Source organism: Pseudopodoces humilis, chromosome 6, assembly GCF_049639895.1.
Source record: "Pseudopodoces humilis isolate 2021_Gansu_Grassland_sample_001 chromosome 6, ASM4963989v1, whole genome shotgun sequence".
Classification (NCBI taxonomy): domain Eukaryota; kingdom Metazoa; phylum Chordata; class Aves; order Passeriformes; family Paridae; genus Pseudopodoces; species Pseudopodoces humilis.
The window spans coordinates 27,166,352-27,180,151 of NC_142205.1; the positions used below are offsets into that span (position 1 = coordinate 27,166,352).

The 13,800-nt window shown below is 36.6% G+C and overlaps 1 protein-coding gene across 10 annotated transcripts in view; it reads right to left on the reverse strand.

Moving 5' to 3' along the window:
• CLOCK (clock circadian regulator) overlaps nucleotides 1–13,800 on the reverse strand; it is a 61,404-nt gene that overhangs the window by 5,138 nt on the left and 42,466 nt on the right. For 9 of the 10 annotated variants that reach the window (XM_014261223.2, XM_088056039.1, XM_005517708.3 and 6 more), the window contains 10 exons: nucleotides 12,645–12,758; nucleotides 10,034–10,152; nucleotides 6,241–6,323; nucleotides 5,902–6,008; nucleotides 5,309–5,456; nucleotides 5,029–5,104; nucleotides 3,992–4,133; nucleotides 3,520–3,620; nucleotides 2,546–2,635; nucleotides 479–637 (listed from right to left, as the gene is read on the reverse strand). In XM_014261223.2, the coding sequence (XP_014116698.1) occupies nucleotides 479–637; nucleotides 2,546–2,635; nucleotides 3,520–3,620; nucleotides 3,992–4,133; nucleotides 5,029–5,104; nucleotides 5,309–5,456; nucleotides 5,902–6,008; nucleotides 6,241–6,323; nucleotides 10,034–10,152; nucleotides 12,645–12,758 (1,139 nt within the window). The remainder of the gene's footprint in view (nucleotides 1–478; nucleotides 638–2,545; nucleotides 2,636–3,519; nucleotides 3,621–3,991; nucleotides 4,134–5,028; nucleotides 5,105–5,308; nucleotides 5,457–5,901; nucleotides 6,009–6,240; nucleotides 6,324–10,033; nucleotides 10,153–12,644; nucleotides 12,759–13,800) is intronic. The other variant, XM_005517709.3, reaches the window with a different exon arrangement.

Sequence of the window (13,800 nt, forward strand, 5' to 3'; positions counted from 1 at the left end):
TAATGCACCCTCTAGACTTCTTGTCTTTCTGGCTCAGTAACTCCTTCAAGTTTACCATGCAAAGTCGAGCCATTCAGCCTGATAGGACAGTTTAAGAAACAAAGAAACATGGATTTAACAGCCTCAGAGTTAGAAGATAAAAACAGATGCTCAACTTTCAGATTTTGGATTAATATTCTAATGACTGCAAAACTTTGCAAGAATTGACAACCACTCCATCCTTTCACTTTTAATTAGGTTAAGTCATAAGCTAGGCTTGACCTGCTCAACACTGGGGCATTTCCAGATACATTCAGTAGCAAAGCATCAGGTACCTCTGGAACAGCAGCTTCAGATAATATGGATTTTGGACATATTAGGCATAGATGGCAGCTGACAGGGAATATGGAGGATCCTGTTGTGGAATGAGGTGCCCAAGACACATTTCAGATGCCTAAATTCTCTATAGATTAAACCTGTAAGTGATACACTAACTCACCTGGAGTCCTTGACCATGAACAATTTGAAGCTGCTCTTGAATCTTACGCAATTCTTCCTGCTGCCGATGAATATTTGCCTCTATCATGCGTGTTCTTTGCTCTAGCTGGTCCTTAAGATGTTGCATAGCTCCTAGCTGAGCTGAAAACTGAAACACAGGCTGTAGTGCAATCAATAAATTAAAAGCTGAGCAAAAATTACTATTTATTTACAGAAGTACAGTCTTCCACAGAAGAAATCAAGCCTTGCTCCTTAAATCACTAATAAACCATGATCTGAGGTTTAATCTGAGGATCAATTCATGAATATGAAAACATCACAGAATCAACATTTAATTGATACATTAGAATTGGTGAACTAAAAAAATTCATAGCACAAGAAACTGACTGGTGTCATATATATGTGTGTGTGTAGCCTTAGTAATTTACATGGTACTGTGGATGTTAAAGCTCTCTCATGTTAAAAATTAGAATTGTGCCAGTTTAGAAAAAAAGATTCACCGAGAGCTAAAACATACAAATAACTTGGGAATACCCTCAGTCACAAAAAGCTGAAGACTGAGCCCACAGAGAAACTATATGCCACTTCTGTTCTTCCTCAGACATTTGCTACAGGCCCCAAGTCAGTATGACCTTTTGATACTTATATCTTGTTATTACACAGAACCATTTCACAGACCAAGCAGCCTTGTTTTATAAGGATATAGGCATATATATGCCAGCAGAGTTGCTGGACTTTTAAATTAATTCCCTAAAATATTTTAACTTTAACTGTTTTTATATCTATGCTGCTAATGCACAAGGCTGAAAACCACACAAACACCAGGAAGAAAAAAAATAAAGGAATTTTCTCATTTCAAGAGAATAATTTGGCACCAAAGGACTTAATTTCTAAAAGAGAAATCAACATTATATTCAGAATATAGAAGCAGAGAATTGTTTAAGATGGAAAAGGCCTTTAAAATCATCAAGGATGACCACTAACCTAGCACTGCCAAGTCCAACACTAACCCATGTCCCTAAAGATGACATCTACATGGTTTTAAATACCCTCAGGAATAGTGATTCTACCAATTCCCTGGTCAGCCTGTTCCCATGACTTGAAGCCTGCTCCAATGACTGGCAACCCTTTCTGTAAAGAAATTTTTCCTAATATACAATTTAAACCTTCCCTGGTGCGTCTCAAGACCATTTCCTCTCACTCTGTCCCTGTTACCTGAGAGAAGAGTCCAACACTCACCTTGCTACAACCTCCTTTCAGGTGGTCTCCCCTGAGCCTTTTCTCCAGGCTAAATGATCCCAGCTCCCTCAGCCACTCTTCATCTGATTAATGTTCCAGAGCCTTCACCAACTCCACTGCCCTTCTCTGGACTCTCTCCAGCACCTCAATGTCTTTATTGCAGTGAGGGGCCCAGAACTAGACACGGGATTTGAGGTGCAGCCTCCCCAGTACCGAGTACAGGAGGACAACCCGGCTCCTGCTGGCCACACTATTGCTGACACAGGCCAGGATGCCATTGGCCTTCTTGGCCACCTGGGCACTGCTGGCTCATGTTCAGCTGCTGTCACCAGCACCCCGAGGTCCTTCTCTGCTGGACAGCTTTCCAGCCCCTCTTCCTCCAGACTGTAGCACTGCAGGGGATTGTTGTGACCCAAGTTCAGGACCTGACACTTGGCCCTGTTGAACCTTGGCCTCTCAATCAAGCCTGTCCAGACCCTACTGCAGAGCCTTCCTGCCCTCCAGCAGATCAACACTCTCACCCAACTGGATGTCATCTGCAAACTCACTGATGATGACCCCAATGCCTTTGTCCATATCATCAATGAATATATTAAACAGGACTGGCCCCAGTATTGAGCCCTGTGAAACCTTACTAGTGACCAGCTGCCAGCTGGATGTAACTCCACTCACCACCACTCTCTGGGCCTGGTCATCCAAACTGTTTTTCACTCAGTGAACTGTGTATCCACCCAAGCCACAAGCAGCCCATTACTCCAGAAGAATGCTGTTCTCTAAGAGAACAAGACTGTTTAAAAAATAACAAACAATAAATCAAGTTACTCCATACCTGAGTCATTCCAGACTGGAGCTGCAAAGTTGCAGGCTGAGATATTGCTGGCTGTGTTACTGGTTGTCCAAGAGACTGTGAGCTTAAAGACTAGGATTTAAAAAAAAAAAATGTTCCATAATCATAAGAGAATGAACGTCATACTTTACATGAAATATTTCTTTAAAGTGTCAAATCAAAAACAGCATCGTGTAATAGAAATTAGTAAATTGTTTCCTGAAATATCTAACCTTAATTATTAGAGAATTAAGAAAACAAGAGCAGATTATTATCTACATAATATACACATGATTTTTCCACTGCTAAATAAATAAATAAGCAGTAGGTATAAAACAGAAATTACAACTACAAGAATTTTAGAAGTCTTAATTGTATTAAGGGACTTCTTCAACAAGTTTGGAAGCTGACACCTTTGATTTATTCTTAAACTAAAGATTTTTAGAAATACATATTTTAATAAGCATTCCATTTATGAAGTGAATGTATTAGTTCAAGAGGAAAACGAGAACCAAGTACATGAAGCATGACATACTACCAAGATTTCAGAAAGGATATGGTAGTATTCACTAATATTCTTAGTCATAAATTTGTATGAGTTCTCGATAAGGACACACACAGCATTACACTGGCAATTTTACATATATATATATGTATGCATGTGTGTGCATGTGTGTGTATTAAAAATCCAGAATCACAGAAAGAAGTTCTGTATGAGTGAAAACAGAGATTCATTCACATTCTTGCAAATCCTAATGACAAAATCTAAGTACATATATGCTTAATTATTGTATTCCTTTAAAATCTAGTTACCAAAGTTTCATACTGATGATGCAATTCCAAGAGACATATTCCAAGAGAAACTCTTACAGTTTAAATTGTGTTTTTAGAAAAAAATAAAACAAAGCTCATATGGATTTAGTAATAGCTTTTAAAGGTTAACTCCACTTTTTAAATACATTTTTCTCTGAAGTTACCTGACTGCTCAGAGATGATCTTCTTTGCGCAGTCTTTTCATGACCAGATAAGCCTTGCCTTGGAGGAGTGCTAGTGTCCACTGTCATTTTAGTTGGTGTTGCTGACAATGTTGAGAGTTAGAGCAGAAAGAAACATGTTAATTGTTATCTCAATTCTGTAATGCAATAATCTAATTACAGGAAGCTTTCAATGAATAAAAAACTATTAAGGTTTTGATTCATTTTTTTCCCCTGACTATCCAACAGTAGTGCAATCTGATTGCAATAGGGTGTAGTAGCGTCTGATACTGTACTCCTAAAAGTAAACGTCTTTTGCAGAGTAGTCTGCAGATCTCTGAACCATCAAAAAGGGTATTTTCACTTGCACATTTGTCATAAAATAATTATTAACTGCCAGTTATACATGAAACTAAATTAAGTAGAGAAAGCCTTCATTAGGAAGGCAATTCTATTTTCAGTAGTTGGTGCTTACATGAATGATCCGACACTGCAGTATGTGAAGATTTTCTTGAACTCCTGGAGGAAGCAGAAGGTGTGGGGCTGGTATCAAACCTTTCCAGTGCTTCTTTGAGACTCACTGTGTTTATGTGATTGTCAGACCCAGAGTCCTGACTCTGAAGAGACACACAAACAACAAATATTTATCGAATCAGGCTCACAATGTGTATTTCTGTTAGAAAGTATCTCAGACCTTTTTGTTTCTCATCAACTCCCTTACACAGGTGATCATGCAGAAGTAGTGGCAGGTTTGATGGCTGTAAGCTCTGTTTCCATTTGAGGCTTTTATCCTTGGAAACCAAAGCTATATAAGGTTAGAAACCAAAATGCATGCAGACTTAGGTGACAAAAACTGACTACTGAGTTGACCTCTTTCTGTAGCCACACAATTCACTCTGAACAACAGTGTAGAGTGAACTGCTTATTCTTTTGAGAAAGAATGAGTTTGTTCCACTAGGAGCACCGACAGATGAAACTTGTGAAACTGCCAAAGGAAAACACTTCTGAACTGTCAGACTAAAACATGTCAGTTCATCTCCACAAGCTGATAAAACTCATTGAGCTTCCAAGGACATTAATTCATAATGAATTTTGTATACTTCTAAGAAGTGGGACAGTCACACAGTTGAACAGCTCCTACTTTCCTATTGTGAATTCCTTCTTGGTGTGTTGACCTTGTTTTTTCAGACTATGGGTACTTCCAGTAAGGGAGACCATTTATTTAGGAATCTAACGCTGCAGAAATCAGATCTTAATAAAAACTTACGGGTACTACCATGTTATAACTACATGCACATTAATTCCTGAAAAGAGAAGGTTGTTATAGGCAGAGTACAGTTAAATGCTCTTTCTAGACTTCTTTGATCATTTTCAATAGTCACATTATTTAGAGATCAAATAATTACTTTATTTGGGGACAAATGGGACAAAACAATTTTTGCCGCTGTATATTTGCTTGCACATTATTTTTAGTATATGAAGGTGTAAAATAAATTTCTATAACACACTCACCTTATCTGCTGTTATCTCTGGAAGAGATTCCTCAATACCAAGTTCTCGTCGTCTTTCTGCTCTAACTTCTGCATAACTAGAAGAACAAACCAAGGATGAATACTTTATCATGGGATGTTAAAAGACAAGCCTCAAAGACCAAACTCCTCAGACCCACCTTGCTTATAAAGTATCCCAGGAAGTTTTCCAGTGATTCTTCACACTGCTATAATTTCTCTACCTCCAAAATACCATCAAGATAGCTCCCATGCCAGCAGGATTACTTTAAAAAGCAACCTACCTTACAACAGTGTGCGTACAGACAATAAACTCTGGCCTGGAATTCCACTGGTGATACGTGATATAGTAATGAGTTTGCAGCCAAATCCACTGTTGTCCCTTTGTAAGGAATCTGTAGTAACATGACTTCCCTTTCCCATATTGCATTACTATAAAGATGAAGAATAAAGTTTACTGTCTTGTCAGGTTGTAAATACTCCAGTTACACAAAAAGAACATAATTTCCCAGGTTCATACAGCCCAAATCCATGTTTAAATCCAGTATTAAGACAATGAATAAGAACAGGTTTGAAAGTTTTCTACCAATTTTTGCACTTATTAAACATTATAAAGCCTTTTAAATGCTATTGGAAGAAGTGGAAAAGTATTAGTCATAGAGCTGTGCACTCCAATTTACCACAATGAAACCCTAGAATTTTAAGATGAAGTTAAATCTGTTTTGTAGTTCTGCATCAAAAGAAAAAAAGATACAGGAGTATAATAATGTCAAACAAATGAGAGTAAAGACACTTCACTCAAAACACCATAAAATTTCACCAGAACAACTGTACAATTTCACAAACTTGCTTGTTTTAGTGACTTAGTTGTACTCACAATGCTCATGACATTTTGCCAGATTATCTAGATCATCCACATGATAGTAATCATAGCCTGATGTTCCCAAAACTTCAAATGGAAGATAACCTATTATGGGAGGTGCCCTAATTAATAAAAAAAAAAAATCAATGTCATTTTATTTTCACACATGAAACTATCTCAAACAAACCAGAATTAATTATATAAGCTTTCTTGTTTACAGTATGTGATCCAAAAAAATTTAAAAAATTAAACTCAACACAAGCTATGAGTAGTTAATGCAGATTAGTGAACTCCAAATACTACAGCCACCACTGTGGTTCAGTTGCTATTGCTACTACGCAGAAGGAACTGCACCTGTGATCCAAGAATAGGAACTTCCATTCTAAGCTGTGCCTAGATGTGAACTCTTCATTGGGTTCTTCAACAGTGCACATTTCCTAAAAAGGAAAAAAACAAAAATCCCTTACAACTGCTCTATTCTAGTACCTAAACTCTTTCAAAATTCAGACATACCTAAAGTTAGTAGATAATTCCACAGTAGTTATAATGTTATTTTTAGACAGTTCCATTGGTTTTGCTTGCTTAGATGCACAGTACCGAGGTAGAATCTAATCTCAGCTGTGCCAAGCTGATGCTCAGTTGATTTAAATGGACTAACCATATCATGAGATTAAACTCAGTATCTACAAACACAGTAGTACAAGCAGAAATCTATAGTTCCGGAAGTTATGCTTTTAAATTGTAACAGGCTAAAGAAGAGATGAAACATTCCCACCAATCTGATTATAGTCTGTGTTTAAAATGGGTAAACCCCAACATTAGTAAGATGATCACATTACTCTGAGTTTAGGAATACGATTCTTCCTTTTAGTGAACACAAAGTACTCTAAACCTCTTTGAGCACACAGACATGTACTACAAATAACACACTATTCTTATGTTTAGAACTCATGAAAAGTAAGAGAATGGCTGTATTTCCACTACAACAAAACTTTAAGGTATTCTGCACATAATTCTAATTCTAAATTTATTCCACTCAAATGTATTCAGAGCATGTCAACTTCTACTGTCCCCTCTGAGAAAGGTAAAGATGTCCCACTGAGTATTGTGCCTCATGCAGAGACAGTCACAACACCACGCACCCCAAGCCAGCCAATTCTTTTGCAAACTCCTCTAGTACTGCCTTACAAGAAGGAAGATGGATGATGGAATACATGCATACAAATACACCCCTCAAATAATTACATTAAAATTAGAGATAAGTCTTTTCTGGACACCTGCACACACTGGTCATTTGTAGGAGCTTGCAAAGGTATTCCCAGTGCCAGGAACACACTGGAATCTATTGATGATCAAGTACAAGAGTTTCCTCAAGACTGCAGTGTGGAAGCTGCTGCTACACTGGCAGAACACTCACAACAAGCGTGGACAGATGAGCACACTGCTGCCCTGCAAACATCTGTAAATAAAATATTCCTGCAGAAAAATACAGTAGGAGACCAAAAGAGGGACCACCTTTCTTTTTATTCTTTCGGGTTATAATCCATAGAGTTTAATTGGATACTTTACAGTTTTTTAAATACAACTAAGTTTTCTTTCTGTGAAAGGAAAAAGTGACCGTACATAGGCAATGTTCTTTCCTCACCCTCATCACTGTAAAATCTAAAGACAATTACTTGATGGATGAATTAGATGGAGGCAAATAACTAAACAACTCTGGGCACAAATTCATGACTCTTGATGTGAACTCCAGTCAGCAAGACTTAAAGCTTCAAGCCTGAAACTAGCCCTAGAACCCAAAGCTCATCTACTTTTCTAAAACTACAGCATTTAATAAAGCACCACTCAATGTAAGAGAAATGACAGAGCAAGAGTATATCCTTGAGATATACTTTTGGTTTTTCTTTTGATCTAATTATTTTGGCACAAGTCAAAACAGAAGTAAAAATCACTGAAGTGCAGGCAGTAAAACCACAGTAAAAACATCATGGTTAGAGAGGAAATGGCAGCAGGTTAGTATCCAATTACTCAATGCATTTATATTAATGATTTGCAGATATTCCACTGTAAAATACCCCTGGGCAGAAGCCAGCTTGTTCAACAAGGCGTCTTGTTGAAGTTGTCAACAAGGCATCTAGAAAAGAAAGGACTTTCATTTGTAACAAAAAGTATTCTGGTAGAATTCTTTTGGCTGGATTAATTCTGCCTTCTTTATAGGATGCAATCATCAACTAGCCAAACTGCAAGACAAATGTTTTGAAGAATGTGTACAACCAAATGCTTTCACTAGGGAGCAAAATTTGTGACATATTTTGTTGCAAAAGTGGTAGGTTCATATCCATAAAATATAAATGAGAACTTTAAAGGTGCAAAAAGCATTGTGTATCCTGAGAAATTACATTTGAGGGGAAAAAAAAAATAATCCAGAACTGTATACCAACTGAAAGAAAGAGAGTAAGTGACAGATGAGCAGGAAGGTTCTACCTTAAATAAGGCAAGTACTGAAACACACATCTCCTTACTGGCTGCATTACCCATTTGTTAGTGAAGTTACTGGGACGGTAAAATTCCTGACATACACTCATTTGCTAAAGTCTAGTCAATGCTAGCCTAAATAACAATAGAAGGTATCACAAGTATAAAGATGCATTGCTAGATTAAGTCTTTACTCTAATGTAAGTCCTCTTTAAAAGATTTCCTAAATAAACAGCATCAGTTGAAAGTCTCAGGAGCATCTTAAAACTTCTGTAACATGGAAGCTTCCTTAGGCACTAAGGACTCAGAGGTTCAGGTACAAAAATGAAACTCTGGCCAGAGTATAATCTATCTGTAAGGCTTTAGCTGCAGGAGACTGAGACACCTGAAGATCATAAATGGATGTTCCTTAGCTTCCAGAAATAGGACACATAGAAGTTTTACTATGAACTGTCAGACTTAGAAAGACAAAAGCAATTGCAAATGTCAGGTTGGTCTTTTTTCCACAATTATTTAATGAAACAAGAATCCCACATATAACATCTCTACAACTGTAGGCATAACAGGAAGAACAATTTTTAGACCTGTATAGGAAGAAAAGTGTCAGATGAAAGATTTCCATAGCTTCAGTAAAAATAAATTTTCTCTGGCATGGAGTCTGGAGAGACAAAATTCCTATTCAGCCTGACTAAACTGAAGAGGTTTATATGATTTCTCCACAGGTTCCCTACTATGCTTTTGAAGTGCAAAATATATAAACCATGACTTCAGAAGCTACCACCAACAGTCTTCAGTTTAAGACATCAGTGCTTTAAACTTAAGAGGCAGAAAGTTTAAATATTCAGAGTTCTTGTACTACAGACAATAGCTTAACACTGGGACACATACATATCATGGCATTACTTTACAGCCAAATTGCAAAAACAAACTTTAGACAGCAGACTATCCTTAACCTGGATTCATGTACTTGTATGAAACATGTAATTGGAATCACAATCACAGCCTATACTGGGCTGTATCCTGGGTATTTATTTTGTCTGGTTTTGGAGAGAAACCAGATTATACCCACTGAACTGCAAGTATCATATGCATTCAATTCTAAACTTGAAAAGGCACCTTCACATTGTACATTAGCAGCTAAGCAAAATGTTAAGTTTAAACCACTGAGTTACTGAATAACTGCACTGAAACAGAAGATTTCTATTACCTCAAACCCAACTCCTCATCACTGACAAGTAATGTGAGCTTTCATTTAGTCCTCCAAGATTAACTTCTGTGTCAAACCACAGAAAGACCACCAGCAACAAAAAATTCACATCCAAGTTTCAACTAAGATCAATAATTTCTCCAGTGAAAGTGGAATATCAATGTAATCTTTCATATTGTTTAAGTTCATCTTGCTAAATTATATTCCTGTGGACTTCTTTGAAATTTATTTCTTGCATATTTCTTTTTTATATTACTATTTTAAATTACTGTTCACCATAACTTTGTTTGATATTTTGCATAAAACTTAGGCTATTTGAAGTAAGAAACAGACATTTTCAGTCTCCTATCATAGAATTCCTTATGGTTTTCATTAATATTTTAAATGTTGTGTGCATTACCTCTAAAGTTTTCCCATTCAGAGTCCATTTAAGAATGATAAAAAAGTGATTTCATTTGTACATACCTTGATAAATTGAGGTGTAGCTAATCTAACTGTGGCTACAAAGCAAACTTTCTCTTCATATGAAGGCCGGTGTGATCTCTGAATAGTTCCTTCAAAACCATTGTGCGCTGAGTTGGGAACTGAGGGCAGACAGAGGAGATGACAACACAGATGACAATGTAAGTATGGAGGAAAATGGCAGTGATATCAGAAAAGTGGCCCAATATTCATCTGTGGTTCGCTTGTAACTTAACGGGCATTAAGAAAAATGCTACATAGCTACATGCACAGGAATAGCACCATAGCAGCAGGAGTAGTAATGGGAATACACCATCAAGTGACTTTCTCAAAGAACTAAAACTACAGTTAATATGATATTATTACTGACAAAGCACCTTTAAGAAACTAGTAAGAGTTCTAATCCTTGCTAACTGGTAAAAATTTTCCTCAAAAATATCTCTAAATTTTATCTTTTGTATTAGGTTTTGCTAACTTCTTCTTTTGAACTCTGAGGTAAGTATTTATTTCTAGACTTCCATCACATTTAAGCAACACATGCTGAAGACATACCAAGTAACAGAAGAATCAAAGACACAATTATGGAAGTGAAAGAATCAGGATACTGAGCTGAGAACAAATTCCACTTATTGAATCACAGAGATGGAATCAAAAGGTAGCAAAGGATGGGCTAGACCTCAAAACAGATTAACCTTATCTTTCATTTCCAGCAGTTACCAATTTAGTTTATATTTACTAAGGTCTAGAGATGGCAATTTCAAAACACTGTGAGACTTTTCGGAGACTGACTGGTTTTAATTCAGCTCCAAATTAGAACTCCTGCTGAAGTTTCTTCATACAATCTCATCTTACAGCTCCTTGCTCTTTCCAACAGGAAGAAAATAGGCAGTTTTTTCGTATTTATCTTCGCTCTTGTCCTTTGTTCTTCAGAGTTTATCTTGCCTTGTAAGCTAGATTTATAAACTACTATAAATCTGTAGTTTTGTTGCTTTTTGTGCTTTTGTTGCTCTGCTCTGAACTCTCCAACTTCTTCTGACAAGTAAGTATCAAAAACTGGATGAGGACATACAAAGTTCTAAGAAGTACAAGGGGATTATTTCAAATGATTTAAATTATATTTTAGAAAGGCTTTTGCCTTTTCCCAGTTTGGTGGCTGGTCAAGGCGATTGAGTCATGTTCAGTTTATATTCCACATTAACTCCTTTTCCTGAAGAATTCCTACGTTGCTCGCTGTAACCACCCCTGTCATACAGTTTAATGTTCCTAAATGCAGTAACTTGCCTTTTTTCTCGGTCAATTTTTCTGAGGTTTTAGCCCAAAATAATAACTTTCTAAATTTGGGGATGAATTCTTCTCTTGTTTTTAGTGCATTATTTTGTAATTGCAAACTATGTTCCATTGTTCATAACATTAATGAAAATACTGATTAAATCCAGAAGTTGTCAATTAAAATTGCACTTCGATGGTGAGCATTGGTAACCTTTCCAATCAGTCTGCAGCTACTCTCCAGCAATTTCAATTGTGCTTCCCTTATGTGTTTGTGAGAACAGAATATGATAACAAAAACATATTTTAAAAGTCCATAATTTATTTGTGCTTTATCCTCTTACACAGTGTGTTACTTTTTGGTAGATTGATGCTATTTCTACCTGAAAAATCCACAATGGTTGCCATTCAATTTCCTGCTAGCTTCCTGAAACTCGTATATAGTTTAATTATTTGTTCCAGAGTATTTCCAAATATTGAATTGCAACCAATAGGTCTGCAGTTTCCCAACTCCTCATTCCAAGACTAGCATGATATTTGGCCTTTTCAGGACGGTTTCTTGTCCATCCTATAATATTACACAACTAATAAAGCCTCAACCTCTTCCCATTTTGTGAGAGAAATACTGGTATCAGATAAAAAACCCCAGAGGTTTATTTACAGCATACCATTTTTTTCACAATATTTTTGGGTGAGCTTTCTAAAAATCTATTACTGATCACACTGCAGAATCCACTTGGACAAACAAACAGGCTTCTGAAGGAAATAGCACAGCCTGGCCAAACAGATTAGAGATGCAGTACAGAGGAAGAAAATTACACACAGCTAATAAAAATAATTTCAATGGAAGGGAATAGGAACTCAGAGCAAAAACCCACTTATCTGAGTGGTAACTCCTGTCAAATGAAAGCACACAACTGAAAGGGGGGAAAACCTACTTTTTCCTTCCCAGTTGCCTGTGTAATGAGAACTCAGTACCGCTAATCTTCAAGTTAGTCACCTGCTTAAATATGCCTTATGCTTAACTAAATTTATACTCTTTATTTTAAAGTATTTGCTTAAATTCCTCTTACATTCTTTTAAATAATATTTTACAAAATACTAGTTTTCTTTCATTGAAAACATCAAGCATAATTACACATTCTGCTTTCAAATACACAGACCTGTAATACCTGATAGGCAGTTTTTCTTCTTTTCCATTACACCAATATAGAAGTGATAAAACTGCTTCATAATCTTCTTTTGAAAGCCTGATTTTAGTTCACCTACATTTTGCACCATAGTCCCAAGCCAGTTTATCTGTGGAGCTGCCTACATATTCCATTCCAAGACTGCTGAAATTACTTACCATGATTCAAACATTTGAAATTTCCTATAAATTTTACATATTCATATGTAGGTTGCTCTTTTGGATCTATTGTTCCTCGCAGCATATGGCAACAGAATTCTAGCTGATTTTTTGCTAGAAAAGAAAAAAACAAATGAATAGGCTATATGCTTGATGAAGCACACAGGCAACATGAAATGGAAAGCAGGAATAATTAAGCTGAATACATATTGAGGTACTTTAAGTGCAGTGATTACAGCTATCTCCAGTGATGCCTTGGACTGTCTATCTAGAAGAGAGGCTAGACAAGATTAAGAGAATAAGGTGGGTTTTTATTTAAGGCCTTCAAACAGGTACACCTTGGGCAGTCAGAAGCCTTCCAGAGGATACACCCAAGATGGACGATTTTCATGCAGATATAAGTTTGGTCTATTTACTTATCAGGAACTGATCCTCCAATTACAGCTTCAGGTAATGAAGTCACACACCCCCAGTTTGCTCCCCCCCACAATTCACTTTTTTTTATACTTCTTGGGTCCTGAGGCTCTTAGGTATCCTTGAATCTCAGGCCTAGAGAGAATGTTCTGCCTGACCAAAACAATTAATTAACATTTATATGGAGTTTAGAGTTATACACTAATGTAGCACAGGATTTAAAAAATATAAAGGCTAGAATCTTAAGGCATCAACAGCATCTGCCTTTAACCAGCATGACAATAACTAACATAAAGAACTCCTTTAGATTTTTTGCATGAAGGGCTTGAATATTAATGACATGAAAACCTCTGAAAACTAGAGCTGTATTAAAGAAAACGCCCTGAACTTAAGTTCACTAAAGCACATGCTCCCAAACTCCATTAGGCTGCTATGTATTTATACTTGCCAACTGCTAAAACTATCTAAATACAAGCTCTATTTAGAGCTCTTATCTATTATTTTCTCTGTATTTCTAATACACAAGAAAGTTATAGACTGAAAGGCAAGAAACTGAAAATTCTACTCTAGAGCAGGGCTGACACAAAGTAACACTTCTGTTCTTCAAGGCTGAAGTATATGTCTCTGCTTAAATAAAACTGAAAAAACTGATCACGTATAATTCCAAGTATATAGTTTTAACACAACTACTGTACTGGTTTTACCTGGGACAGGGTTAATTTTCTCCACAGCAGCTCACATG